Source organism: Aquarana catesbeiana, linkage group LG09, assembly GCF_042186555.1.
Source record: "Aquarana catesbeiana isolate 2022-GZ linkage group LG09, ASM4218655v1, whole genome shotgun sequence".
NCBI lineage: Eukaryota > Metazoa > Chordata > Amphibia > Anura > Ranidae > Aquarana > Aquarana catesbeiana.
In genome coordinates, this window is record NC_133332.1 from 62108331 (window position 1) to 62136268 (window position 27938).

At 40.8% G+C, this 27938-nt stretch overlaps 1 protein-coding gene across 1 annotated transcript; it reads left to right on the forward strand.

Annotated features, from left to right (window-relative positions):
• The first annotated feature begins 836 nt into the window (after window positions 1–836).
• On the forward strand, window positions 837–27934 carry LOC141107727 (cytochrome P450 2G1-like). Its single transcript, XM_073598652.1, has 9 exons — window positions 837–1124; window positions 6270–6432; window positions 8417–8566; window positions 16085–16245; window positions 19699–19875; window positions 22916–23057; window positions 23557–23741; window positions 25879–26020; window positions 27636–27934. Exons 1-9 carry the CDS (start codon window positions 852–854, stop codon window positions 27827–27829), a joined length of 1587 nt encoding a protein of 528 aa, XP_073454753.1. The 5' UTR covers window positions 837–851; the 3' UTR covers window positions 27830–27934.
• Window positions 27935–27938: the final 4 nt, after the last annotated feature.

The following is a 27938-nucleotide window of genomic DNA, read 5'->3' on the forward strand; positions in this document are numbered from 1 at the left end:
CCTAGATTCATCCAAGCTAGGTTTTAGGGGTATATGGAGGGGGTTCAGTGACCGACCTGCAGGTAACTACCTAGGTGGTTATACCCTTAATGTCACAGGTGCCCTTTGTGAACTGACTCAATAGTACTTGGTCAGCCTCATCAGCGCATATCAATGTAGGAGAAAAAATACCTGTTTGCAAAATTTTATAATAAACTATGAAACATGATTTTTTTTTTTTCAAAATTTTCCATCTTTTTTTGTTTGTTTAGCAAAAAATAAAAATCCCAGCTGTGATTAAATACCACCAAAAGAAAGCTCTATTTGTGGGAAAAAAATGATAAAAATTTCATTTGGGTACAGTGTTGTATGACGGCGCAATTGTCATTCAAAGTGTGTCAGCGCTGAAAGCTGAAAATTGGTCTGGGCAGGAGGGGGGTTTAAGTGCCCGGTAAGCAAGTGATTAAACAGTATAGACCTTCATTTTTATTGTTTTACATAGATATACCTGCAAAAGGGGCCAGCCTGAAATGATCTAGCAGGACTTAATTTTCTAACTAAAGTTCCACTTTATTATGGTTTTGCCTGCAATTTTTAGGGTTGGTGACAGGGACTCTTTAAGTACACTGGCAGTGTTTTCTGGAAAACATTACCAAATCTGTTGTTGATGTTGCTTCTTGCCTGAAGTTGTCTATTGAGTGAACAGGAATACACCTCTCTTATCTACCTTTAGGTCTATGGTATTCAAATACACAAAAAAAAAGAAAAAAACAGATATAGCTGAATAGCAATGTGAGCTCACTATTTCAAAATAAGAACATTTTCTGCTAATTTAGTCACAGGAAGTATTTTTGGCCAGCGGTGTTCCTGGCATGACCCACAGGTCACAATTTGGGTTCATAGCTCTTGCTGCAAGGCATAAAAAGGGAATCCTCACCCATAGGAGACACACAGACCTACAGACAAGCAACATGTGGTTCTCCAGTGCCATTCTGGTCCTTGTCCTGGCGTGCCTGATATGCATAGCATGGCTGAAAGGGAGAACCAAAAATACAACACTTCTGCCACCTGGACCTACCCCGCTACCACTGATAGGTAACATTCTTCAAATCAGACCAGATAAGTTTCTGGTAACATTGCAGAAGGTAAGTAAGACTTGAATTTCATACCAATACTTGTAAATTGGGGTGCTATGATAGAGCAGGGAAGGGTTAGATGCCCTGTTTTATGATGGTCTACTCTCTCTTTCTCTCTTTTTTCCTGGTGACCATTGTCAAAAAAGACAGAAAGTAGAAAGAAAATCCAAAATGTTGAGTTGTCACCTGTACAGGAATAGAAGGGAAATCTCCCAATGGGGACATTTGTTTTAGTGATAACTAAGAGAGAATTCCTCACGTTGGAGAGATTTTTGCTCACTTCCTGTTTTGTCTAAAAAACAGTGAGAGGAAATCTCCTAAGAGGGATACAGACCCTCTACTTCTTTAGTAAAAAAAAAAAAAAAAAAAAAAAAGGTTTTATAGATACTATAATCAGGGCTTTTTTTTCTAAGAGAATAAGTACTCCACCCTTCCAAGTTAATCCTTGTCCCTGTTCCCGACCCAACTCCAAGCATTGTCCCTTAGTTCTACCCAATCCCCTCCCCCCAGTATACAGAATACAGAACCAAGTATCACTGTAATTGTAATTTGTAAGAATGTGTTAATGATAGCAAGAAAAGCAGTACAATAGATCTCCTGAAACCAGCAACAGTAGACCCCCCAGCAAAAAATGATACCCCACCAGCAAAAATAGATCCCTCCAGCAAAAATAAATCCCCCCCAGTGACACTAGAGCCCCCGCAACAATATACTCCACAGCAACAATGGATCCCGCAACAGCCTGCATCAATAGACTCCCTCCCCTCAACATAGTACCCCCCGCAACAATATATGCCCCACCAGCAACAATAGACCCCCCCACCAGCAACAATAGATTCCAGAACAATAACAATAGATTCCCAAACAACACCAATAGCCTCCTCCCTCAACAATAGAGCCCTCCTACCCCTTAGAAACAATAGATCTACCACCAGCCAGCATTAGTAGACCCTCCAGCACACACCAGCACCCATTGCCATTACATATATTTAGTGCTGGAGGTGTCAGAACTGCGTCCCCCGGCGTTCCCACTGAAAAAAAAAGGCCTGACTATAATAATAAATTCCCCCATTAAGCCACATCACTTTGCATTGAGTATAGAATCAATTAAACAAATCCCTTTCATGTGTCACCTACAGGTATGTTAGAGGAAGGTAGAACATATTGAGGTGATCCATATAAATTTCAGAAAGATAGCATCACTGGTGTGAACCAAGCTAAGGACGCAATATTTCTACACACAAAAACAAAAATGTGTTATATTGCAAATGACCAATTCTTAGATTTGGTGGCTGCATTCAATTTCATTGTTTTCCCTTTGTTGTACCTAGTGATGATCCAGCCAGTAAGTCTGTTATTTTTCAACAGACCAAGCTGTCCAGTAAAAGTGGCAGTTTGAGGGTTGGGACAAACCATTTACCACTCATAATGGGTGCTTACAATGGTCAGCTTTTATTTGTTTATGTTTTTAATTTTTATTTGGTCATATTATCCAGCTCCCCTGTTTTAGCCAGCAGCAGCTGCCAGGGAGAGGAGGGAATGCCGACAACGGATGGGCCATTGAAGCCTTTGAATGACGTCACTGCTCCAGGCTTTACCAGTTGTTGTAAAAAATACTCTTTCCTCTCCCCTGCAATTGCCATTGGCTTAATCATAGGATCACCTGACCAGACTGGAGCGGGCTACAAATAGGTAAGTACATACATATTTATGTAAACAGGTTAGTCAACATAGGTGTTAGGAAGGGGGGTATGTTTTTAAGGCTAGTTAGGTTTAAGCTGGAAATCTACTTTAAAGCTGAACTGTGGGCAAATATAAAAATCGAATTGTCCCTTAAAAACAATTTGATGTCTGTTATTACTCTTGCGTGTCTAACTTTCTCTTATCTCATAAATGTCTCTTTCTCTCTCATCTAGCTGTAACTTTTGTCTTTCTGATCTATCTATTGTTTCTCTTATCTCTGTTATTTCTCTCTTGTTTCTCTCTGATCTTCCTTATCTCTGTTGTCTCTCATCTTTCTTGTATTTCTCTCATGTCTTTTTCGTTTGTATCTCTTTTTATCCCTCTGTCATCTCTCTCTCGTCTCTCTCTCATCTCTCTCTCATCTCTCTCGTCTCTCTCGTCTCTCTCGTCTCTCTCTCGTCTCTCTCGTCTCTCTCTCGTCTCTCTCTCGTCTCTCTCGTCTCTCTCTCGTCTCTCTTGTCTCTCTCTCGTCTCTCTCTCGTCTCTCTATCGTCTCTCTCGTCTCTCTCTCGTCTCTCTATCGTCTCTCTCGTCTCTCTCTCGTCTCTCTTGTCTCTCTCTCGTCTCTCTCTCGTCTCTCTATCGTCTCTCTATCGTCTCTCTCGTCTCTCTCTCGTCTCTCTCGTCTCTCTCTCGTCTCTCTCTCGTCTCTCTCGTCTCTCTCTCGTCTCTCTCTCGTCTATCGTCTCTCTCGTCTCTCTCTCGTCTCTCTCTCGTCTCTCTCTCGTCTCTCTATCGTCTCTCTCGTCTCTCTCTCGTCTCTCTCTCGTCTCTCTCTCGTCTCTCTCTTGTCTCTCTCTCGTCTCTCTCTTGTCTCTCTCTCGTCTCTCTCTCATCTCTCTTTCATCTCTCTCTCGTCTCTCTCGTCTCTCTCTTGTCTCTCTCTCATCTCTCTTTCATCTCTCTCTCATCCCTCTCTCATCTCTCTTTCGTCTCTCTCTTGTCTATCTCTCATCTCTTTCTCATCTCTCTCTCTCGTTTCTCTCTCATCTCTCTTTCATCTCTCTCTCGTCTCTCTCTAATCTCTCTCTCATCTCTCTCTTGTCTATCTCTCATCTCTCTCTCATCTCTCTCTCGTCTCTCTCTAATCTCTCTCTCATCTCTCTCTTGTCTATCTCTCATCTCTCTCTCATCTCTCTCTCATCTCTCTCTTGTCTATCTCTCATCTCTCTCTCATCTCTCTCTTGTCTCTCTCTCATCTCTTTCTTGTCTCTCTATCATCTCTCTCTTGTCTCTCTCTCATCTCTCTCTCATCTCTCTCTTGTCTATCTCTCATCTCTCTCTCATCTCTCTCTCTCATCTCTCTCTTGTCTAGCTCTCATCTCTCTCTTGTCTATCTCTCATCTCTCTCTCATCTCTCTCTCTCATCTCTCTCTTGTCTAGCTCTCATCTCTCTCTTGTCTATCTCTCATCTCTCTCTAATCTCTCTCTAATCTCTCTCTCATCTCTCTCTTGTCTCTCTCTCGTCTCTCTCGTCTCTCTCTCGTCTATCGTCTCTCTCGTCTCTCTCTCGTCTCTCACTCGTCTCTCTCCCGTCTCTCTATCGTCTCTCTCATCTCTCTCTCGTCTCTCTCGTCTCTCTCTCGTCTCTCTCTCGTCTCTCTCTCATCTCTCTCTTGTCTCTCTCTCGTCTCTCTCTCATCTCTCTCTCGTCTCTCTCTCATCTCTCTTTCATCTCTCTCTCGTCTCTCTTGTCTCTCTCTTGTCTCTCTCTCATCTCTCTCTCATCTCTCTCTAATCTCTCTCTCGTCTCTCTCTTGTCTATCTCTCATTTCTTTCTCATCTCTCTCTCTCGTTTCTCTCTCATCTCTCTTTCATCTCTCTCTCGTCTCTCTCTAATCTCTCTCTCATCTCTCTCTTCTCTATCTCTCATCTCTCTCTCATCTCTCTCTCGTCTCTCTCTAATCTCTCTCTCATCTCTCTCTTGTCTATCTCTCATCTCTCTCTCATCTCTCTCTTGTCTATCTCTCATCTCTCTCTCATCTCTCTCTTGTCTCTCTCTCATCTCTCTCTTGTCTCTCTATCATCTCTCTCTTGTCTCTCTATCATCTCTCTCTCATCTCTCTCTCATCTCTCTCTTGTCTATCTCTCATCTCTCTCTCTCATCTCTCTCTTGTCTAGCTCTCATCTCTCTCTTGTCTATCTCTCATCTCTCTCTCATCTCTCTCTAATCTCTCTCTAATCTCTCTCTCATCTCTCTCTTGTCTATCTCTCATCTCTCTCTCTCTCTCGTCTATCTCTCATCTCTCTCTCATCTCTCTCTCATCTCTCTCTCGTCTCTCTCGTCTCTCTCTTGTCTCTCTCTAATCTCTCTCTCTAATCTCTCTCTCGTCTCTCTCTCATCTCTCTCTCGTCTCTCTCGTCTCTCTCTAATCTCTCTCTCGTCTCTCTCTCGTCTCTCTCTTGTCTCTCTCTAATCTCTCTCTCATCTCTCTCTCATCTATCTCTCATCTCTCTCTCATCTCTCTCTTGTCTATCTCTCATCTCTCTCTTGTCTCTCTCTCATCTCTCTCTTGTCTATCTCTCATTTCTCTCTCATGTATCTCGTTTCTCTCTCTCATCTCTCTCTTGTCTATCTCTCATCTCTCTCTTGTCTATCTCTCATCTCTCTCTCATCTCTCTTGTCTATCTCATCTCTATCTTGTCCTTAATATCTCTCTCTTGTGTCTCTCATTGCTGTCTCGTGTCTCTCTTATTTCTCTCTTGTGTCTCTTTCATCTGCTGTCTCGTGCCTCTCTGTTGTCTCTCTCATATCTTGCATGTGTTGCTCTAATCTCTATCATCTTTCTTGTGTCTCTCTCATCTCTCTCTTGTCTCTCATCTTCTGTCTCTCTCTCTCTGTTGTCTCTCTCTCTCATCACTCTTGTATCTCTTTCGTGTGTGTCTCTCGTCTCTCTCGTGTCACTCTCAAGTCTCTCATGTGTCTCTCATCTCTCGTGTTTCTCCCATCTCTATCTTGTATTTCTCTCATCTGTCTCATGTCTCTCTCATTTATTTTATGTTACTCTCATTTCCCTCGTGTCTCTCTCCTCTCTCGTGTTTCTCTCATCTCTACCTTGTGTTTCTCTCATCTCTCTTGTGTTTCCCTCATCTATCTTGTGTTTCCCTCATCTATCTTGTGTTTCTCTCATCTCTCTCATGTTGCTCTCATCTCTACCTTGTGTTTCTCTCAACTCTCTCTCGTGTCTATCACCTCTCTCGTGTGTCTCTCTCTCATCTCTTTCATGTCTCTCTCTCCTGTCTCTCTCAACTCTCCCTCATCTCTCTTGTCTCTCCCTCATCGCTCTCATCTCTTTCATGTCTCTCTCATCTCTTTCGTGTCTCTCTCTCATGTCTCTCTCATCTGCTGTCTCTCTCTCTCTCTCTCTCTCAGTTGTCTCTCTCTCTCATCTCTCTCTTTTCTATCTGCAGTTTCAGGAGAAATACGGTCCTATCTTTACTGTATATTTTGGCTCTCGGCCGGTAGTGATGTTATGTGGATATGATGTGGCCAAAGAGGCTCTGATAGACCAAAAAGATGGATTCAGTGCAAGGGGGAAGATGCCAATGGTTCACTACGTCCTAAAAGGTTTTGGTAAGATGTCTTGTTTTTTGTTTGTTTGTTTTTGCTGTTTTCTGTGTATTTTAGGTGCTGTGGGGAATGCTGAAAGTGTTCCTGTGCCCAGGCTATGGATATCAAATATTTTACATATCCCTAACCAGACCTTTCTAGCTGTTTGTACAATGAAGCAATTCATCCTCAAAAAATCACAATTGGGACTGTAAAGTCAGATGTCCGTCAGTGTCTAATAGCACCTGCTGTGTGTTTATATTAAAAGACTGGCAGGCTGCCAAGATTCTGCTGCCAGATAAAATAAGGGGAGAGGACATGTGATTTGGGTGCCTTTATTGTGAACTATAAAAACTATTTTCTCCATAATACAATTAGATACAAAGGTGAATGAGAGCTTTTACAGTGCTTTTACTGCTTGTTTAAAATATGTTAATACAGGTTCACTTTAAAGTGTAAATATTGTCAACATGTTCCCCTTAGTCTTTTATGACTGAGAAAATTGAGTACTGTCCGTGATACTTTTTTTATTTGCACTAACATACAATTTTTCAGAACAAGCTTTCGGGGTATGTCCCCTTCTTCAAGGTCCAAGCAGTACTGATTCACAAAAATTCTCTGTCACAATTGCACTAATACGGCTACAATCAAATCTTTTATGACTCAAAGGCATTCCTCCTCTGGAGCCAGATGCTGTGGGGTCTCCTGAGTTCACTACTTCCCTCTGCCCTTCCCTCCCCTCTTCTACTTTCTCTTTTCCCCTCATCTTAATGTATTTGATGGGTTCTCCAGATGATCTTTTTGATTTAGCTATAGTATCCTCTTGACTAACCTCTAAGACTTTACTTAAGTATGTTCACCCCTGGCTAACTGCTGTGTTAGTACATCATTGTTTTGCTAGTCAACTGCTAGTGGCTTGAGTTCTTCTACTTATACTCTATTATATATATATATATATATATATATATATATATATATATATATATATATATATATATATATATATATATATATACATAATACATAAATATTATACCATATATATTCTACTTATACTTAGTACACCTTAGTACACCTTGGGGTTTATTTACTAAAGGCAAACAGATTGTGCACTTAGCAGTTGCTCCAGAGCTCAGTAAATGAGCAGAAGTTCTTTTGACTTCCATCATCTGATCATGTGCAAGCAAAAATGCTATATTGTGATTGGGTATTCTATGCAAAGTGAAGCTTTATCTCATTTACTAACCTCTGGAGCAACTGCACTTTACAAAGTGCACAGTCTATTTGCCTTTAGTAAATTAACCTCTTCTTAAACTTTAATAAAAATATTGAACAAGAAAGTGTAAATATTATCAAAACTTTTTATGTGTTGTATGGAGTGGAGAATGGAGGTTTTTTTATTGCAGTCTGTGTTCCCTGTACAAAGATTTGCTCTCTCTTTTTGTCCTGGTGCTCATGGTTACCACGACAGAAAGTGATGGGAAATCCAAACTTTTTTAGTTCAAGGACAGGAATAGAGGGGAAATCTTCCAATAGGGAAACATGATGACAAGAAAGTTTCCCATTGCTTTTTAGAGATCTGCTTTTATTTTCTGCTCGGTCTCTGGAACAGGAAGGAAAATTTGACAGATGGAACACAGACATTTAAAAAATGGATTTACTTATGTATGTTTCATTACTTTTTTGCTCTGCGCTCTTCCTCATTTCCCCTTTTCCTACCACAATTACCCTCTCCTGTTATTCTAAATCTAAAACTCTGAATCTGCTTTTTGATTTTGTAGAGTAATACTGGCAATCCCTACTACTGACACATTAAAGTGTATCTGTACCCAAAACTTCCATGGAACCCTGGTTGAGAATGGCTGTTCTAGTCCCTTTTAATTTCTCTAAATAAATAGGAAGGATTTGGCCCTTTCCGGTCATTTTCTCTTCTTTTTAAAAATATTTCTAAAGCATTTTATGCACAATGGAAAGCCTTTTTGCATATTAATGATTATGCATCTTCCAGGCATAACAGGTAGTAATGGGGAACGATGGAAACAAATGCGCCGCTTTGCTCTTACAACATTGAGAAATTTTGGTATGGGGAAGAGATCCATTGAGGAGAGAATCCAAGAAGAAGCTCACTTTCTAGGGGAGGAATTCAGCAAAACCAAAGGTAAAAACACAATTTTGAAATCTTTTTTGCGCAGTGATAGGCAACTAGAAGTCACAGCGACCAATCAGCTTTCACGTAGTGACATCATATCCGCAAAAGATGTAAATTGGTTTGTTTCTGTGGTTTTCCACATTTTGCACAAGTAAATGTCTGTATCATGGGTTACATAGTTACATAGTTCATCAGGTTGAAAAAAGACACCATCCCCACTCCAGAAGTCCATTCAGTTCAACTAAAAAATATAAAAAAAAAAAGAAACATACAATCCCATATACACAATCCTTCACCCTCAGTTGATCCAGAGAAAGCCAAAAAAACCCCTGCAAAGCATGATCCAATTTGCTACAGCAGGGGAAAAAAATTCCTTCCTGATCCCCCGAGAGGCAATCGGATTTTCCACGGATCAACTTTACAGAAAAATATGACCTCTTTAGTTAAAAAGAAGGTCAAAAAAGCTTGGTAGATGGGATCTTTAGACTTACTTGAATGTCAATGGAGATGTATCAAAAACTTAAAGTATATATCCTCCTCTCCACCATGGTATCCCATTAAAAATAAGAGAAGGAAGACACCATGGTGTAAAAATGTATATTAAAATACAAAAAAATCCAGTGACACAATGGGGGTTATTTACGAAAGGCAAATCCACTTTGCACTGCAAGTGCACTGAAAGTGCACTTGGAAGTGCAATCGCTCTAAATCTAAGGGGTAGATCTGAAATGAGTGGAAGCTCTGCTGATTTTATCATCCAATCATGTGCAAGCTAAAATGCTGTTTTTTATTTTCCTTGCATGTCCCCCTCGGATCTACATCGATTTTACTTTCAAGTGCACTTGCAGTGCAAAGTGGATTTTCCTTTAGTAAATAACCCCCAATGCCTGCTTACATTCGGGAGTGCCTTCACCCGGCATTGAGGATAGCTCGCATAAGTCACTAGGCAGGAACCATAGACCACCCGGCTTGCGCTCGTGGGTAGGCATGCGTTCCACTGCCGTGTGGAGTTGAAGCCGTAAATTCGGGACCCAGAAATTACATGACCGGAAAGCGCTTCGACGTACATTTAGTTTTACAATGTCATCAGGATGCTTCCTGATGACGTTGTACAACGAAATGTACGTCATTGGCTGACATGGTTGGTGTCTTCAGGAGGGACTGCAAGCCCCATTAATCCTCCTGGGCACTGGGAACTCCAAGTTTGGCACATCACTGGAAATCCAGACTCTGGTAACAGGTGGGAATGGGTTAAACCAAACCGAACTGGCTGGGACCAAACCAGCAGAACAGCAACAAGAACCCCCCCTGCCTTCAGGGTCTGGAACTCCATCCCTTTTATAGCGCACAGGACCAGGAGGTCGGACCCATAAAAACCCACCAAGAAAAACCCAGGAAACACAATTAACTCCCAACTTCCTGGCTGCGGTAGTGTTAACCACTACCATCCTACACAAGAAACTCGTTTGTGGTGCCATTTGTTCTTCCTGGTACCCCAAACACAATTCAAATTTGCTGTGTTTGTTGTGTGACAAAACACTCGAAAATTGCGGCAAAACACACATGTGCCAAATGCTCAGTGCCAAAATTCATTTTTTTTGCCGCTTTTGTTGTGCATAGGGGAGCTCATTCAAGTGAATGGGCTGCCCTATGCCTGAAAAAAACGTGCAAAGGAAAAAATGTGAGCAGGAACGTGTGTTCCTACTACACTAAGTGTGAACGGGGCTTTCGAGTGTCCCTACTCTGGATGGAGGAGCAACAGAGACAACTTTGGACAGCAGCATTGTTTACTCTCCTCCATTTAGAGCATGTCTTTTATTCTGTGAAAAGTATGCAAAGTATGAATAAAGGAGGTGTATAGCGAAAGACACACTATTATTATTTATTATACAGGATTTATATAGCGCCAACAGTTTGTGCAGCGCTTTACAAAATGATATTAGAAAAAAAACTGCGCTAAATAAAACAAAACTCAGTGTATGCACACATATTGTTTAAGTCCGTCCAAAACAAATACACAGGTATCAGATTATCAATCTGTATAGAGTCCACAAAAGGTATGTATCCAAATCTTCAATCAAGGTGACAACACACTTAGAACCACCGTAGAAATAAGTGTAGAAGATAGGACAGTCCTCCACCTATGAACCAACTGCCTCTTACCAGCTCCCTCGATCTCTGATAAGGAGATCAAATGCGCTTTTTAGCTTATGACCCAGCTACAGGATACAATGAGTAGAACACCAGGTAAATTCTCCGTGTTTTCTTTAAATATGTCTCATCAGCATATCCATAGGCCAATCATGTGTAAAAAAGAAAGGCTTCCATAGTGTAAAACGTATAAAACATTTATTATTAAAAAAGTAGTGCACTTACATCAATCCGGATATATAAGGCATCAATAAGTAAGAACCCTTTCATGACTAAGCCTATTTTTGAAATTTGGTGTTTACAAGTTAAAATCCATATTTTTTGCTAGAAAATTACTTAGAACCCCCAAACATTATATATATTTTTTTAGCAAAGAATCTAGAGAATAAAATGACGATTGTTGCAATATTTTTTATCACACGGTATTTGTGCAGCGGTGTTTTAAACGCAAATTTTTGGAAAAGTGACACTTTCATGAATTTTAAAAAATCCAAACAGTAAAGTTACCCCAATTTTTTTGTATAATGTGAAAGATGATGTTACGCCGAGTAAATAGATACCAAACATGTCACCCTTTATAATTGCACGCACTCGTGGAATGGCGACGAACTACGGTACCTTTGAATTTCCATAGGCGACGCTTTAAAAAAATTTTACGGTTACCAGGTTTGAGCTACAGAGGAGGTCTAGGGCTAGAATTATTGCTCTCGCTCTGACGATCGCGGCGATACCTCACATGTGTGGTTTGAACACCGTTTACATATGCGGGCGCGACTTCCGTATGCGTTTTCTTCGCTGCGCGAGCTCGCGGGGACAGGGGCACTTTAAAAATTTTTTTTTTTTTTTTTATTTAATTTATTTATTTTTGTACTTTATAAATTGTGTTTAAATTTTTTTTTTTTTTTTTTTACTTTTATTGCTGTCACAAGCAATGTAAACATCCCTTGTGACAGTAATAGGTGGTGACAGGTACTCTTTATGGAGGGATGGGGGGTCTAAAAGACCCCCCATCCCTCCTTTACACTTCAAAGTATTCAGATCGCCGAAAACGGCGATTCTGAATACTGTGTACTTTTTTAAATTCGGCGCCATTGGCAGCCGAGTAAACGGGAAGTGACGTCATGACGTCGCTTCCGCATTTACAAGAAGAAGGCTGGAACGAAGCCGCTCGCAGCTTCGTTCCAGTCCGCCCCCAGCCGCCGAAGGCAGCGGACCGGACACCGGGCCTCCCGATCGCACGGGAGGCCCGGTAACAGCGGCGGGAGGCGGCGGGAGGGGGGGGATGTCCCCTCCCGCTCCTCCGGTATAACAACCGAGCGGCTTTTAGCCGCATCGGTTGTTATATTCGGGTAGCCGATCGCCCGCTGAAAACAACGGTACCAGGATGATGCCTGCAGCTGCGGGCATCATCCCGGTATAACCCCGGAAAGCCGAGGACGCATATATGCGTTCGGTCGGCGTGAAGGGGTTAAAACAAACGCCCGTAACTTCCGGGACTGCGTGTTGGTATGTTGGTGGCGTCAGCACGCCGCTCTCCCTACGCCGTTTTGTCAAACCTGACGTCGTCCAGGGGCTTTACAAAATGAGGGCAGACAGTACAGTTACAAAACAATTCAATATAGGAGGAGGAATCAGAGGGCCCTGCTCCTTAGAGCTTACAATCTAAGAGGGAGGGTCAAGTGATAGAAAAGGTAATGACCATGGGGGATGATCTGATGGAGAAAATAAAATTACAGTTGTTAGGTGTGGGTAGAATAGGCTTCTCTGATGAGAAGGATTTTCAGGGGTCGTCTAAAAGAAAACAGAGTAGGAGATAATCGGACAGATTGGAGTAGGGAGTCCCATAGGATTGGAGAGGCTCGGAAAAAGTCCTGGAGGTAAGCATAGGAGGAGGTGATGAAGGAGCTAGAGAGGTCTTGGGAGGAACGAAGAGAACTGTTTGGTTGGTATTTTGAGACTAGGCTAGTGATGTAGCTGAGGGCAGAGTTGTGGATGGCTTTGGAAGTTATTGTTAGAACTTTGAATTTAATTTGTTGGGTGAGAGGCAGACAATGGAGGGATTGGCAGAGAGGAGTAGCAGACACTAAGCAATTGGTAAGGTTGATGAGTTTGGCAGCAGCATTCATAATGGACTGAAGGGGGGCTAGCCTATGTAAAGGTAAACCAATGAAAATGGAGTTGGGTGAGAGATGACTAGGGAGTGAATTAGGAGCTTTGTGGTGTCAGTTATAAAGGGGCGTATTTTGGAGATGTTGCGAAGTCCAAGTACCTTTGCATGCTGGGATGGACTAGTAGTAGTGCCATCGATCTTGACAGAGAGATCAGGGGAAGATTGAAGATGTGGGTTAGAGAGTGTCGAATAGAGCCAGAGGGTGAACATAGCATTTGTGAGGGAACAGGGTCCAAGGGACAGGTGGTTAGGTACGCGTTAGAAAGAAGTTTAGCAACCTAATCTATAGTGGTGAGGTTGAATGAGGGAAGTAATGAATATACCTGTGGACATGAAGTGTTAGGGGAGAAGGTATCTGTACAGAGGAGATCTCACAAATTGTTTCGATCTTATGAAGTGATTGCCGATCTCCTGGGTAGTGAGTGAGTTAGTGGGTGGAGGCAGTGGAGGATGAAGTATAGAGTTGAAGGTAGAGAAGAATTGGCAGAGACTGGATAAAAAGGTGTTAATGAGAGTGATAAAGTAGCTCTGCTATGATCAATGTAGACTAATGCCCCGTACAAAATGTGTGATAGGACCTTGTTGTCAGAAATTCCGACCGTGTGTAGGCTCCATCACACATTTTCCATCGGATTTTCCGACACACAAAGTTTGAGAGCTTGCTATAAAATTTTCCGACAACAAAATCCGTTGTCGGAATTTCCGATCGTGTGTACACAAATCCGACGGACAAAGTGCCATGCATGCTCAGAATAAATAAAGAGATGAAAGCTATTGGCCACTGCCCCGTTTATAGTCCTGACGTACGTGTTTTACGTCACCGCGTTTAGAACGGTCGGATTTTCCGACAACTTTGTGTGACCGTGTGTATGCAAGACAAGTTTGAGCCAACATCCGTCGGAAAGAATCCTAGGATTTTGTTGTCGGAATGTCCGAACAAAGTCCGACCGTGTGTACGGGGCATTAGACTGTAAGATTTTGCTCCCGAAGTTTGGTAGTCACATTGCCATTCGGGCTGAATGAAAGTAAGTCTTCATTTACACTTGCAGCTAGGGGTTTGTAAAACCATGCAGTTGAAATGCAGTTTTACTTCCCCCCACACATGCTGCGGCCGTGATGCTGTGCACTCAGCTGGCATTTCCGCCGTTGAAAGTGACCAATGCAAGTCTACGGAGCTGCACCGCAACTGCCCCACAACGCACGCATGGCACAGTAGTACATCATTTAGAAGGTTAAATCAGGCAGGCCACATAAGGCGGAGGTGACCAATGCAGATTATTCTTCAGAGGTCACTGCACATGTGGACGAGCCCTAAGAGTATTGCTAAATGCAGCAGCAGCCAGTGATGGGACACTATTCATTATTAATTTGGACAGTTGTGGAGGCAACATGGACTCTCGTGGTACAGTATAAACTTAGAACAGTCAATTTACAAAAACATATACATTTATTATACACAAATACACACATCATAAAAAAAGCTTTCAATAGTAGATAAATTACATTAGATGCTACTATAAACATGGAGCATCCACTTGTCTGACACAAATAGGAAGATCTTAGATATATATAATAATGATCCCCACAGAGATTTGTTCTTCCAGTTACACACTCTACATGTTTCGGGGTTACCCTTTTCTTCAGGAGTATATGGTAAACCGGACAAATAAAGAGGGTGAATCTCCCTAATGGGGGCACAGACACCAATAATCACTCTCCACTCTATCCAAAACTAAAAAAAAAAAAAAGTTTTGCCTTTAGTTATACTTTAAATACTGGAGTTTACTAATAAAGGTGTGAGCACAAAATAGTTAACCTGTTTCAAGGTTCTCTTCTTCACCAAGGCTAAAGACTTAAAATTGATAGATTATGATGGAACAGGAGTGGCAGAAAGAACCTTTCTTATATTAAGAAGATCTAGATTCTTTTGATCGAAATCAGGGCTTTCACCTGGACATTGTATAAGAATAGTTACATAGTTACATAGTTACATAGTAGGTGAGGTTGAAAAAAGACACACGTCCATCAAGTCCAACCTATGTGTGTGATTATGTGTCAGTATTACCTTACATATCCCTGTATGTTGCGGTCATTCAGGTGATTATCTAATAGTTTCTTGAAGCTATCAATGCTCCCCGCTGAGACCACCGCCTGTGGAAGGGAATTCCACATCCTTACCGCTCTTACAGTAAAGAACCCTCTACGTAGTTTAAGGTTAAACCTCTTTTCTTCTAATTGTAATGAGTGGCCCCGAGTCTTATTAAACTCTCTTCTGCAAAAAAGTTTTATCCCTATTGTGGGGTCACCAGTACAGTATTTGTAAATTGAAATCATATCCCCTCTCAAGCGTCTCTTCTCCAGAGAGAATAAGTTCAACGCTCGCAACCTTTCCTCATAACTAAGATCCTCCAGACCCTTTATTAGCTTTGTTGCCCTTCTTTGTACTCGCTCCAATTCCAGTACATCCTTCCTGAGGACTGGTGCCCAGAACTGGACAGCATACTCCAGGTGCGGCCGGACCAGAGTCTTGTAGAGCGGGAGAATTATCGTTTTATCTCTGGAGTTGATCCCCCTTTTAATACATGCCAATATTCTGTTTGCCTTATTAGCAGCAGCTTGGCATTGCATGCCATTGCTGAGCCTATCATCTACTAGGACCCCCAGGTCCTTTTCCATCCTAGATTCCCCCAGAGGTTCTCCCCCCAGTGTATAGATTGCATTCATATTTTTGCCACCCAAATGCATTATTTTACATTTTTCTACATTGGACCTCATTTGCCATGTAGACGCCCACCCCATTAATTTGTTCAGGTCTTTTTGCAAGGTTTCCACATTCTGCAGAGAAGTTATTGCCCTGCTTAGCTTAGTATCGTCTGCAAATACAGAGATTGAACTGTTTATCCCATCCTCCAGATCGTTTATAAACAAATTAAATAGGATTGGTCCCAGCAAATAGATCAACAGTATTTTATTGTATGGTGGGTATATCATACTGGAACCACATATTTTAGGATATCCCATGGTAATTACTTTTAACCAGGTATAAATTAAATTATATTATTTTAAAGATGTTTAATGTTTGGTTGCTGCCTCAAACTCCCAAGGGATATTGGTAGTGTGCTTAAGGAACTTTTTTTTAGGAGAAGCAGAGGCTGTGCTTGGTTCTCATGGATGCATTTCAAACCCTTGTGCTAAATTGTTTATAGGAGAGCCATTTGACCCAACCTTCTTTCTGAGCTGCGCTGTATCTAACATCATCTGCTCCATCGTATTCGGGAGGCGTTTTAATTACAACGATCAACATTTCTTATCGCTGCTTCGTAATATTAATGGGATCATCCGCCTTATGAACTCTAGTTGGGGCTTGGTAAGTAAATACATGAGCTATTTTACATGAGATATTTGAACCTTATTTAGGAACTAATATTAAGTTCTCTGATCCCACAATTCAGATGTGGTCAGTCATTTATAGTCAGGACAAACAGAGTTAACTTCCACTATTGGAAAAGTAATCTGTGTGAAGCACCTGACACTATGCAAAACATTTATCTTTGAAAGCAAAGATCTCTAGGTCACTTCAGGACATAGTAGTGGCACACGGTTGACAGGAAGAACCTCAGCTCCTGGTGGCGGACACACCTAGAATTCTCAGCTAGCAGTGGTGGGTTAAGTTTGGCAGAAGAACTGAAAAGTGAATATTCAACATCTTTCTTGAGGTGGCATTATTGCAGTTTTTGTATTTTAACAAACTTCTTCCCGCCCGTGCTATAGCCGAAAGACGGCTACAGTGCGGGCCTTAATTGCCGGGAGGGCGTCCATGGATGTCCTCCCTAGCATGCGCTGTCAACGCGTTCCTGCATGCCGCGCGTGGTCCTCTCTATGATCGCAGAGTCTAGGAGACTTGGCTGATCACAGATCAGAGTAAGGAGCCGATCCCAGCCCCTTACCACGTGATCATCTGTCAGCCAATGACAGCTTATCACATGATGTGAACAGATCGGTAATCAGTGGGTTTTTTTTCCTCACGCTGTCAGCATGATGGGAAAAAAAAGCTGATCACCGGCTTCTGTCAGAGGGACATCGCTCCCTCACACAGAGAGCCGCAGCTGCCTCATCTGTGCCCACCAGTGCCACCTGCCAGTGCCACCTACCAGTGCCTACAGTGCCACCTACCTTTGCCCACCAGTGCCACCTATCAATCCCCACCAGTACTGCAAATCAATGCTCATCAGTGCCACCGATCAGTGCTGCCTATCAGTGTCACCTACCGGTGCCTACCAGTGCCACCTATCAGTGCCGCTTATCAGTGCCATCTATCAGTGCCCTTCAGTGCCACATATCAGTGCCCTTCAGTGCCGTTCATTAGTGCCCATCACTGCCAACTATCAGTGCCCATCAGTGCCGCCTCATCAGTGCCTATAACTGCCACCTATCAGTGCAGCCTATCAGTGCCCATCAGTGCAGCCTCATCAGCGCATATCAATGAAGGAGAAAAATTATTTGTTTTCAAAATCTTATAACAAACTATGAAACAATTTTTTTTTTCAAAATTTTCGGTATTTTTTTGTTTTTTTAGCAAAAAAATAAAAAACCCAGCAGTGATTAAATACCACCAAAAGAAAGCTCTATTTGTGAGAAAAAAAATGATAAAAATTTAATTTGGGTATAGCATTGCATGACCGTGCAATTGTTATTCAAAGTGTGATAGCGCTGAAAGCTGAAAATTGGTCTGGGCAGGAGGGGGGTTTAAGTGCCCAGTAAGCAAGTGGTTTATGCAAAGAATATATTAAGGTAAAAAATGTTTAGACTTTACAACCGCTTTTAGGTCTCAGGACAAGCTGGTACTGCTTGAACCGAGAAAAAGAAAAAACCCAGATAGCTTCCCCTGAAAATGTAGCTTTTGGTGCAAATTTAAAAAAATGATAACAGCTTAGAAGCATTCTCTGTGTGTTTGCTCTCCATAAATATATAGTTAAAATGTCAGTGCCTTTATCGTGAACTTTGAAAATGATTTTTTTCCACATTGCTATAGCTACGGAGGTGAATGGAGGCTTGTTTTAAAGTGCTTTTGCTGCTTGTTCAGAATCAGAATATTTAAATACATTAGTCTGGGCACAGGTTCACTTTCACAGGTTCACTTAACTCCTAATCTAAGCTTAGAATTGATTACTAAACACTTACCCATTCCTTTTGAAATAGCAATATAAGCCCGTAATTTGAATGCTTATTGTATATTCACTGGTGCACAGCAGTAACCATAGGTTTGCGTAGCCTATAGCATTAGGGTGTGCACCCCAAAGCTCAAACACACACGCCTTTCTCTGCAGCCTCAGCTGCACTGGACAGTAAACGAATGGGAAGTGCTCTGTGCTGAGCGGCTTCCTGTTCATTCACCAACCAGCACATAGTAAACACAGTTTACTATGCTTCAGTTATGAATGAACACAGTGAGTAAGCATGTTCACTATGTTCATTTAGAAAAGGATGGTGCTAGTAAATGATATATTTACTAGCCCCTTCCCCCGCTCTCCATCCTGAAACATCCCCCGCAGCAGCTGGGGCGAGAGGAGGGAAGCCACAAGCACTGTGGGGCAGAGGTGGGGCAATACGGGGATAGCCCAGGCAGTAGGGGGAATCAGCACCGCATGTAGTAATTAGGGTGCGCCCAGGCACACCTGGCACACCCCTGCACACGCCAATGGCAGTAACAGCCTGGCCTATGGCACTAAGTTGCTGAAATGTGACAATATGTGCAACAGGAATCATTGGTGTCACCATCGTAAAGAAATTAGACAGCATTACATATATTTTACAGAAATCTATTATGCCAAAAGTCTCTTGTCCCTTCTTGACCCACATGTCTCATATTTGTTCTGGGGCAGTGAAGCTGAACCTATTCAGCTTCACTGAGAACAGCTCATGGGCAGCTCAAGAGTCAAATCATGGGAGATTTGATCAGAGGTTTTTATGACTGGTATTATACTTTGTGACATGTTCCTTTAAATAAAAATCATGAACTGTGAATTCAAGCAACTATAGCTGATTTAGGTATATAATGGAGAATTAGTTATTAAAGAGTATCAAAGCATGTGCATTGCACAAGATACAGCCAATGGCTGGATACAATTTAAAGTAGTTATGAACCTCAGACAAAAAATATGAACAAAACATATCCCTCTATATTGTGTAGTTGTCTTAATGCAGAACATTAAGTGTCATTTCTGTCTGCTGCCTCCTTCCTCTGCTATCAGCATAAATATTTAGAAAAGAACATGAAACTTCTGACAAGTTTTCCTGACACCAAGAGAATAATGTTGACAGGGGAGGGACCTCCAGCTGATTGACAGCCTCGGCTCTGTTCCTGTGAGCTGTGTGGAAGAGGTGTGTCTCTTTCCTCCAATCAGCTCCCATAACTCTTCTCACTGAGCTCAGCAGAGTGTAGTTTCAGCTCTCCGTCCCCTTTATTGTGAACTCTCAGACAAGCTTTATAAATTCTGCACTATGAACAGATGTAGAGAAGAGAAGACAACAGATAGACAGGTAGAACTTGTAGGAGGATTTGTTTCATCTCTGTGTATCACCCGAGACCAGTCACTTCACTAGGTGTTTGTAAGGATTTTCAACCACTTTAATTGTGTTTAGCCTCTGCACAAGCTGTTTATAAAGGAAATATGCCCTGAGTGCACTTGGACTTCAACCGTATTGAGAATTAATTTTCAGTTGTCTTTTTTCTCATGAATATGTGTACACTTACCTTTAAATCTATATACTACAGAATCTTGAATTTTCATGGTAAATAAATGTTCTCCTAATATTTTAGGTTGTTTACAACTTTGAGAGGCTCATCCGCTATGTTCCAGGACCTCCTCAGCGAGGGGTGCGATATTTACATGAGCTTAAAGCATTTGTTCGTGAGATGGTGGAAGGCAGTCTAAAGACCATGGATCCCCATTCCCCCCGCCACTTTATTGACTGCTTTCTGAAGAGGATACAACAGGTAATAGAGACAGTAAGCTCAACGGCAAGAAGATTCTTGTTCTTTTCTAAATATAAAGCACTATATTGAGACTGGAGGAGAATAAAAGAAAAAAAATGATGTAAACATCAAATAATATTATTAATTATTTACAGTAAGTGTGTTTGTCCAGGCACACCTTTCAGAAGGACTGACAATGGTTCCATCAAACAGAAAGTGAGGGGGAAATCTGCAACAGCAACACAGACAGAAATAAAACGCCTTTTTTATTAATATAGAGACAGTCTAGAACCCCATACATTACAACCAGTTCAAAAATTTTAATAAATCATCAAGATTTACTTGAATTTAAGGAGTAATTTTCCAAAACGTCCCAACATAACATTTCCTAAAATTCCCAAACCACATATGATGTCTTCTTGTGAAAAGCAAGCTATGCAATTTATTTTTTCTCATTCATATTGGACACTCTTATATGCTAAATAACCTTGACCTTGGTTTTGTCAAACAGCAAACCATTGTTTTTATAGCCTCTCTTAAGCTGGCCATAGAAGGGTAGTTTTGATTTGTTCGGCTGAATGAAAGCCCAGCAGCTAGCAAGATAGATGAAGGAATCTACCCCTGGTGAGGCACTGTATTCTGACAGTGGGACTCTCAAGAACAAGGAAACTTTTCTAACATTACCATACAACATAATTTGATCTAATGATTGACTTCTGTCAAACAGGAACACCCACATATCAATTGAAATTTGGCCAGTTCCTGCTGAACCGCCTGAATTTTGATCCATCTATGGCTAGCTTTAGTCAGCTCCAGCTTCACCAACATACAGTGGAGCTAGAGAAGGGAGTTGCACCAATGTTTTTATGGTTAAGGCTCAAGATAAACAGCAAACATTTTATTGGCTGACTGCCCTTCTCCATAGATAAAGGGACAGTCCTTCCATCAGAGGTGTCATGAGTTGGAGACAAGTTTTGGTGACTGCCAGAAGCCAAATAATTCAAATCAGAATGGGTAGATCTCTCACAGTCTATTTTTCCTATTGAGTTCTCTACTCATTGGGGTTGCAAAACTTCTCTGAACCCCAAGTTTTGTCCAGGAAAATCTTTTCTATGTGAATAGCCACTACTCTACAAACAAAGGCCACACATACTATAATGAGTATAGTATTTTCTAACTGGTAAACACATCATGATCACCCTTCCATTGATGTACAGTAAAATAAAAAGAATCACACTCATGAATTTGGGTAAGTGTTGGGATGTCCTGAAATCTTGGGCCCTATGGCATTACCCGGTTCTATTGCAATGCCATTGATATATGTTGGACCATATTAGGACATCACGATGCCACAGCCGCGCTAAAAAGATGAAAACTGTTTATATGCCATCTCTGTCCCTTGTATCATGTGATTATTTTACTAAAAATAACTCAGACAATGCAATATTAGAAGCATCATGTTGTCTGTGTTATATACAGAATCGTACAAACCACCAGACTACAGAACGCAAAGGTGATTTAATGTTTCCTTAAAGTGGTACTATAGACAATTTTTTTTGTTTCATTTTGGATAGAGTAAGGGAGGTTATGACCCATGTAAGGTTTATTTTTGGCATCTGTGAGACTTCCTGTCCTATAGCCAATACAGGAAGTGAGAAGAAATCCCTGCAAATTAAGGGAATCTCATGGGGACCCCCAGGTCACCAGAACTAGTGTTCAGGGGGAAGATTTCCCCTCTATTACTTTTCTGGGGACAACCCAAAATTTGGGATTTTATTTTACTTTCAATTTCAATGATAATGGTAAACAGGACAAATTGAGAGAGTGAATCTCCCTAACGGGGGCACAGGCGGCAATAAGAACTGACAGGTGTTTTAATCCATCTCCACTCTGTCCAAAACTGAAAAAAAGTTTTGCCTTTAGTTATACTTTACTATAAAAGGCTTTCTGACTTCTCTTAAAATCCCCTGAAGCTCCCATATCTCTACAGTCCTCTTAGTACATGTAGCCACAGAGGTCCAGAGATGACAGAAGTGTGAAACTAATTAATAAAAAAAGTATCACAATTAGTAAATTATGAGGTTTGGTGTTGTTTCTGCATATCCTGATGGCCATGGACCTGTCCACAAGTGCCATTATGGTATATACAAGCCTTGGTACATGACCACCCTTAGATATATCAATAGACAAACATCACTGTAGCTTTCATACCAAACAGCAAACCAACAGCACAAAGCAGCAGCAGTAGAATCCTTTATGCATGTCATACCATAGAGCTTATTCTGAAGGCTTCACATGCTCTTGTACAGTCTTTATTCTTTGAGTGGTGTGGTTCTAGCTAGTTAAAGATCCTGACGTAGATATTGGCCAGCCTTCCTAAAGGCAGCGCTATGTGTCTATTTATACATTTAGATACCTAGCATACAACAGGTATATTATCAACAGTGCTTACATAGAATGTACAGAAATATTGTATGTTTTAAAGTGTATGTATTTGCTCCTTTTTGGTCTGTTTAATATATCATTAAAAGCAATTTGTTATATCTCTTCAAAGTTAGTAAAAAAGTGCCTGTCGGACATTTTGCAAATTGACAGCTTCCTGTACAGTCTACTTCTGCTGACTGTTATCTGTTAGCATTGCTCCCAGGCATCTCTCAAGACTACAGAACACCTTTGTTTTTCTGCAGTCCTGCCCATGAGTGTTAATGCTGCTCCTCCATAGATACAGTATGACGAGTGAGTATTGTAACTCTAAAACAAAAACTATGTTCACCAGGTGAAAATTAAGGAAAAAAGCCTACAAAAATAAACTCATGCAGCCACCACATCTAAGAACTGGTAGGCTACAATGTATTAAAGTTTTGTTCTAGGGTTATATGCACTTTAATTGCTTTGGCAAAACTGAAAAATAAACTTCAGGAAAATGTTTTTTTTTGGAGAGAATGGGGAGCAACAAAAGGCTACGATATGTTTCATTTTTTTATTCTTGGATTTAGATATGCTTTAAAGATTACTTGAAATCAAAAGTTTTAGTAACTAATATCACTGTATTTTCTTGCAGGATAAGGAGAATCCAGACACAGAATTTCATATGGAGAACCTTGTGGCTTCAACAGTAAACCTATTTACCGCTGGGACAGAAACTGTCAGCACAACTCTTCGCTACGGCTTTCTCATCCTGTTGAAATATCCAGAAATTCAAGGTGAAAAAACTGAATTTTAAAAATCTTTTCTGTGTACCTGACCCTACATTTAACAAACATAAAATAATAGTTGACCTTCTACTTGTTCTGGCAATGTCATTCTTTACTGTACTTCTTTTTTCTTCAATTTACTTTTCTCCAATTTGGCAGTTTCTTAACATCCTGTCCTAGGGTCACAACACTTCCAGAGGGGCACCCTAGGCAGCAGCAGTGTAGTTACCCTAGAATGAACTGTAGTCATTTCAGTTCATTACATCTGTCTCTGAAAACTAAAACAAACCATAGACCTGTTTTAAAGAACTACAGATACTGTACATCCAACCAAAAAACAACCTTTTTTTTCAAGCACACATGATAGGATCATCCTTACATACACTTTTTGTCAAATATGAGGAGGGCTCAATAGGAAACATCAACAATCTACCATGTCTATAGATACATTTACAACTACTTGGAATTACTCTTACTTGGTGGAATGACTCTAAAATGTATTATTCAGTTAAGGTCCAGAAGGAGATTGATCGAGTATTAGGTCAACGTTGTCCATCAGCTGAAGACCGCACCAAGATGCCTTACACTGAAGCCGTAATCCACGAGATCCAGCGATTTAGTGATATTGTCCCAACTGGACTGCCACACTGCACAACAGAGGATGTATCACTCCGGGGCTATGTAATACCCAAGGTAATGAGTTTAGGATACTACATCTTGAAAGGGCAGTTAAATGAATACAGTAGACAAAACATAGAATGCACCAACAAAAACATAAATAGCTACTGTATTTACCTGCATTTACTTTTTGATGGACACACAATTAGAAAAAAATGTTCTAAAAATGTTTAGACCTAAAGAAGTAAATCAAGCCTGTCTCTGACAAAGACACAGTTAAATACCACCAGGAGGAAGGAGGTCCTGATTCCTCTATGTAGATCTGTAGTTAGACCTCATCTAGAATACTGGGTCCAGTTCTGGAGACCTCACTTACAAAAAGATATTGATAAGATAGAAACAGGCAACAAAAATGTTGAAAGGATTGAGAGATAAAAGATATCAGGAGAGACTTCAGAAACGTAATATGTACAGTCTGGAGGAAAGAAGGCAAAGGGGAGAAATGACTGAAACCATAAAATACATCAAGGGGGAGAAAAAGGTTCAGGAGGACAGGATTTTTAATATGAAGCCAAGATCAAGAGCACAAGAACCTGACCTCAGACTAGCAGGCGGAAACTTCAAAACTAATCTTAGAAAGTATTATTTTAATGAAAAAGTAGTTAATGCTTGGAAAAGACTTCCAGCATAAGTAGCGAATGAGTCAGCAGTAAGTGGGTTTGAAAATGATTGAGAAAAACATAAATCTATACTCAACAACAAGGTCCTATCACACATTTTCCGTCGGAAAATCCGACCGTGTGTACAGGGCATAACAGTTATAGATAAAGTTGATCCAGGGAATATCCAATTACCTCTTGGGGATCAGGAAGGAATATTTTTTTCCCCTGTTGGAGCAAATTGGATTATGCTTTATTGGGGTTTTTGCCTTCCTCTGGATCAACTGTGGGTATAGGATTGTGTATATATAGGATTGTATTCGCTTTTCATTTCTTCCTTCTATTGGTTGAACTAGACTTGTGTCTTTTTTCAACCAAACTAACTATGTAACGCAAAGTTAATTTCAAGATAACCTGCTCTTGGTCCAGTTAAATTCCTCTTCTTAGCTCCACAATCCCTGTTGAGGGAAATCAGTGAAGCCCCTAAAATGCAGTAGCTATGTGTTGTACATTAACTGTTGTAATTAATAAAAATTAGCTTGACTTTTAGCTACATTTATGGTGTTCTCGCCTCTCTACTGTATTTATTGCTGATGTTCTGAGGACTTATTTTGGGCCTATCAGACTCTATAGAGCTGACTACTACAAATCTAAAATTAGAATACCTATCAAAATGATGATTCAACTCTTCACCAATATTTCTTTATTCTCAACCTAAAGAGTTACTTTTGTTATAGTGTGTTGCTTGCCAGTAGACAAGATTAAATCAGGCTTGCAAACTGATAAAAAAGAGGAGGTAGTTATTTTAACTGTACTTACAGAATAGAGAGAGCTCAGGAGGGTGTAAAAAGAGTGGTGAAGTGTGCTGGTTACCCACAGAGTAATCATGTGGTAGGGCAGAGGTTTCCATCTCTGATACTTTGCAGTCATATAAAAAGGCTGGGGTAAGTGAATCACAAGACTACGTGCATTAACTTACAGTGGGGACGGAAAGTATTCAGACCCCCTTAAATTCTGTCTCTGAGCTCTTCAGGCAGTTCCTTTGATCTCATGATTCTCATTTGCTCTGACATGCACTGTGAGCTGTAAGGTCTTATATAGACAAGTGTGTGGCTTTCCTAATCAAGTCCAATCAGTATAATCAAACACAGCTGGACTCAAATGAAGGTGTAGAACCATCTCAAGGATAATCAGAAGAAATGGACAGCACCTGAGTTAAATATATGAGTGTCACAGCAAAGGGTCTGAATACTTAGGACCATATGATATTTCAGTTTTTTTTAAATAAATCTGCAAAAATGTCAACAATTCTGTGTCTTTCTGTCAATATGGGGTGCTGTGTGTACATTAATGAGGAAAAAAATGAACTTAAATGATTTTAGCAAATGGCTGCAATATAACAAAGAGTGAAACATTTAAGGGGGTCTGAATACTTTCCGTCCCCACTGTATATACATTTGACAGTCAAACACTTTCTATATGTGTATTACACATGTGCCCTTTAGATTCACAAAATTCCAACAATACTTTTTTTCTCTTTTAATATATCCCAGGGCACAGATGTGTTCCCGTTACTTACCTTCATATTGAAGGATCCTACCCAGTTTCCAGATCCAGAAGTATTCTCCCCAGCCAGGTTTCTGGACAATAATGGAGGCCTGGAGAAGAATCCAGCCCTGATGCCTTTTTCTGCTGGTAAGAAGTGTGTTGTGTTTTGTAAGCAGCTATTTGAAGCAGACCTGTCACATCCTGTCCAAAGAAAACTCTTGGGGGCCTATATTTACCTTTAACACCATTAAGATGCCCACCACTGCCTCTCCAAAATCACCAGTGATCTTCAGCATTTGTCACAAGTATTACCAGAACTTGCACAGTGACAGCACTGAAATATGGGCTCTGTATCATTGGGAGGCAGGTGACACATACTTTACCATGCCATACAGGGGTTTTTAGAAATGGTGGTATAGATAAGTACAGGTTGAAAGGGGGAAGGTTTTTTGTGACCGATATGCCAGATTATTGGATTATTTTAAACATCATCTTAAAATGAAACTTCACCTTTATTAAAAAAAAACTGTATCTTTTCAAATGTTATAATGAAGGAGCCATGTGCTGTTATTTACTTGTATTCTCTTCCTGTCAAAGCAGAAATGTCAGTCTGCCTGCGCTCTGGACTGAAAACTGACACTGCGCCCAGGTTGCAGGAGAATAATGAAACTGCCAAAAAAAGCCTTTCGTTTTCTTCCATCTAATTCAGTCCTGAAAGTTCCTTTTTAATGGCAGCTTTATGAGTATCTGTTATCAGCATTGAGCTTAGGAAGGACATGGGACAGTCTTATAGCCTGATACTCAGCTTAACACTGCTGCTCTGACAGATAGAGAAAGTAAAGAAGTAAATTAGAAGTATTTCCTAAGACAGTGGTCTCCAAACTGCGGCCCGGGGGGCCAGCTATGGCCCTTTGGATGCTTTTATCTGGCCCTTGGGGCACTATTTCATCCACTGATACCAACGATGGGGCATAATTCCCCCCAACTAATGCCTATGAAGGGGTACAATTCCTCCCGATGGCACCAATAATGGGGCACAATTACTCTCACTGAAACAGCTGATGGAGCATTATTTTTTCCCACTGATGCTGGGACATTTTCTACTCCCTCTGGCCACAGTCCGGCCCCCCTAAAGTCTGAAGGACAATAAACTGGACCTTTGTTTAGAAAGTTTGGAGACCCCTGCCCTAAGAGGTAAGGCTTTATTCTAATAACAGATTCAAAGTCTAAACTTAAAATGAATACATATTCACTTTTCTGACTGGTTCTCAATAAACACAGTTGAATTACCATTTTGGATATCACCTGAAAAATATTTTTTATGTTTCAGTACATAGACAAAACTTTATATTTTTGGAGAAGGAGTAAGGAAGAAACCTTTGTCATTTTTTTTTGTGTGTGTCCCAGTAGAAAGATTTTATTTCACTTTTTGTCCTGTGGACACAACAGGAATTGAGAGGAAATGTATGTAAAGTCCCTGGTGCTAGTGTTCCCATCAGATGATTTTTCCTTTATTTCTGTTTTGTTGACACCTCAAAATTATAGCTTTTATTTTACAATCAGCCCTAATGACAATGGTCACCAAAAAAAATCAGAGGGTGAATCTCTGCAGCAGGAATGCAGACAGCAAAAAAAAAAAACATGACAGTGATTCTAACCTTTTGTCATCCTATCCAAAACCAAAAAGATGGGTTTACATACGCTTTAAATATATTTTATTATATTGCTCAACACCTTAATATGATATCTTGTACACCTACAGGAAGGCGGATGTGCCCAGGGGAAAGCCTGGCCCGCATGGAGCTTTTTCTTTTCCTCACCTCCCTCCTCCAGAAGTTCACCTTGACCTCCCCGGTACCTCGAGAAGACCTGAACTTAGCCCCTGAAGTCAGCAGTGCTGGACACTTTCCTCGCTTCTACAAAATGTCTGCCATTCTCCGCACTAGCACAATATAGTCTTGGATTGGTTTGTGGTATATTCCCATTGTAAATTACATTTGGCTTGTATTTTCCTTTTATACTGTAGTAGCAAAATAAAAACATATTTATTTAAGCACTTAAGACC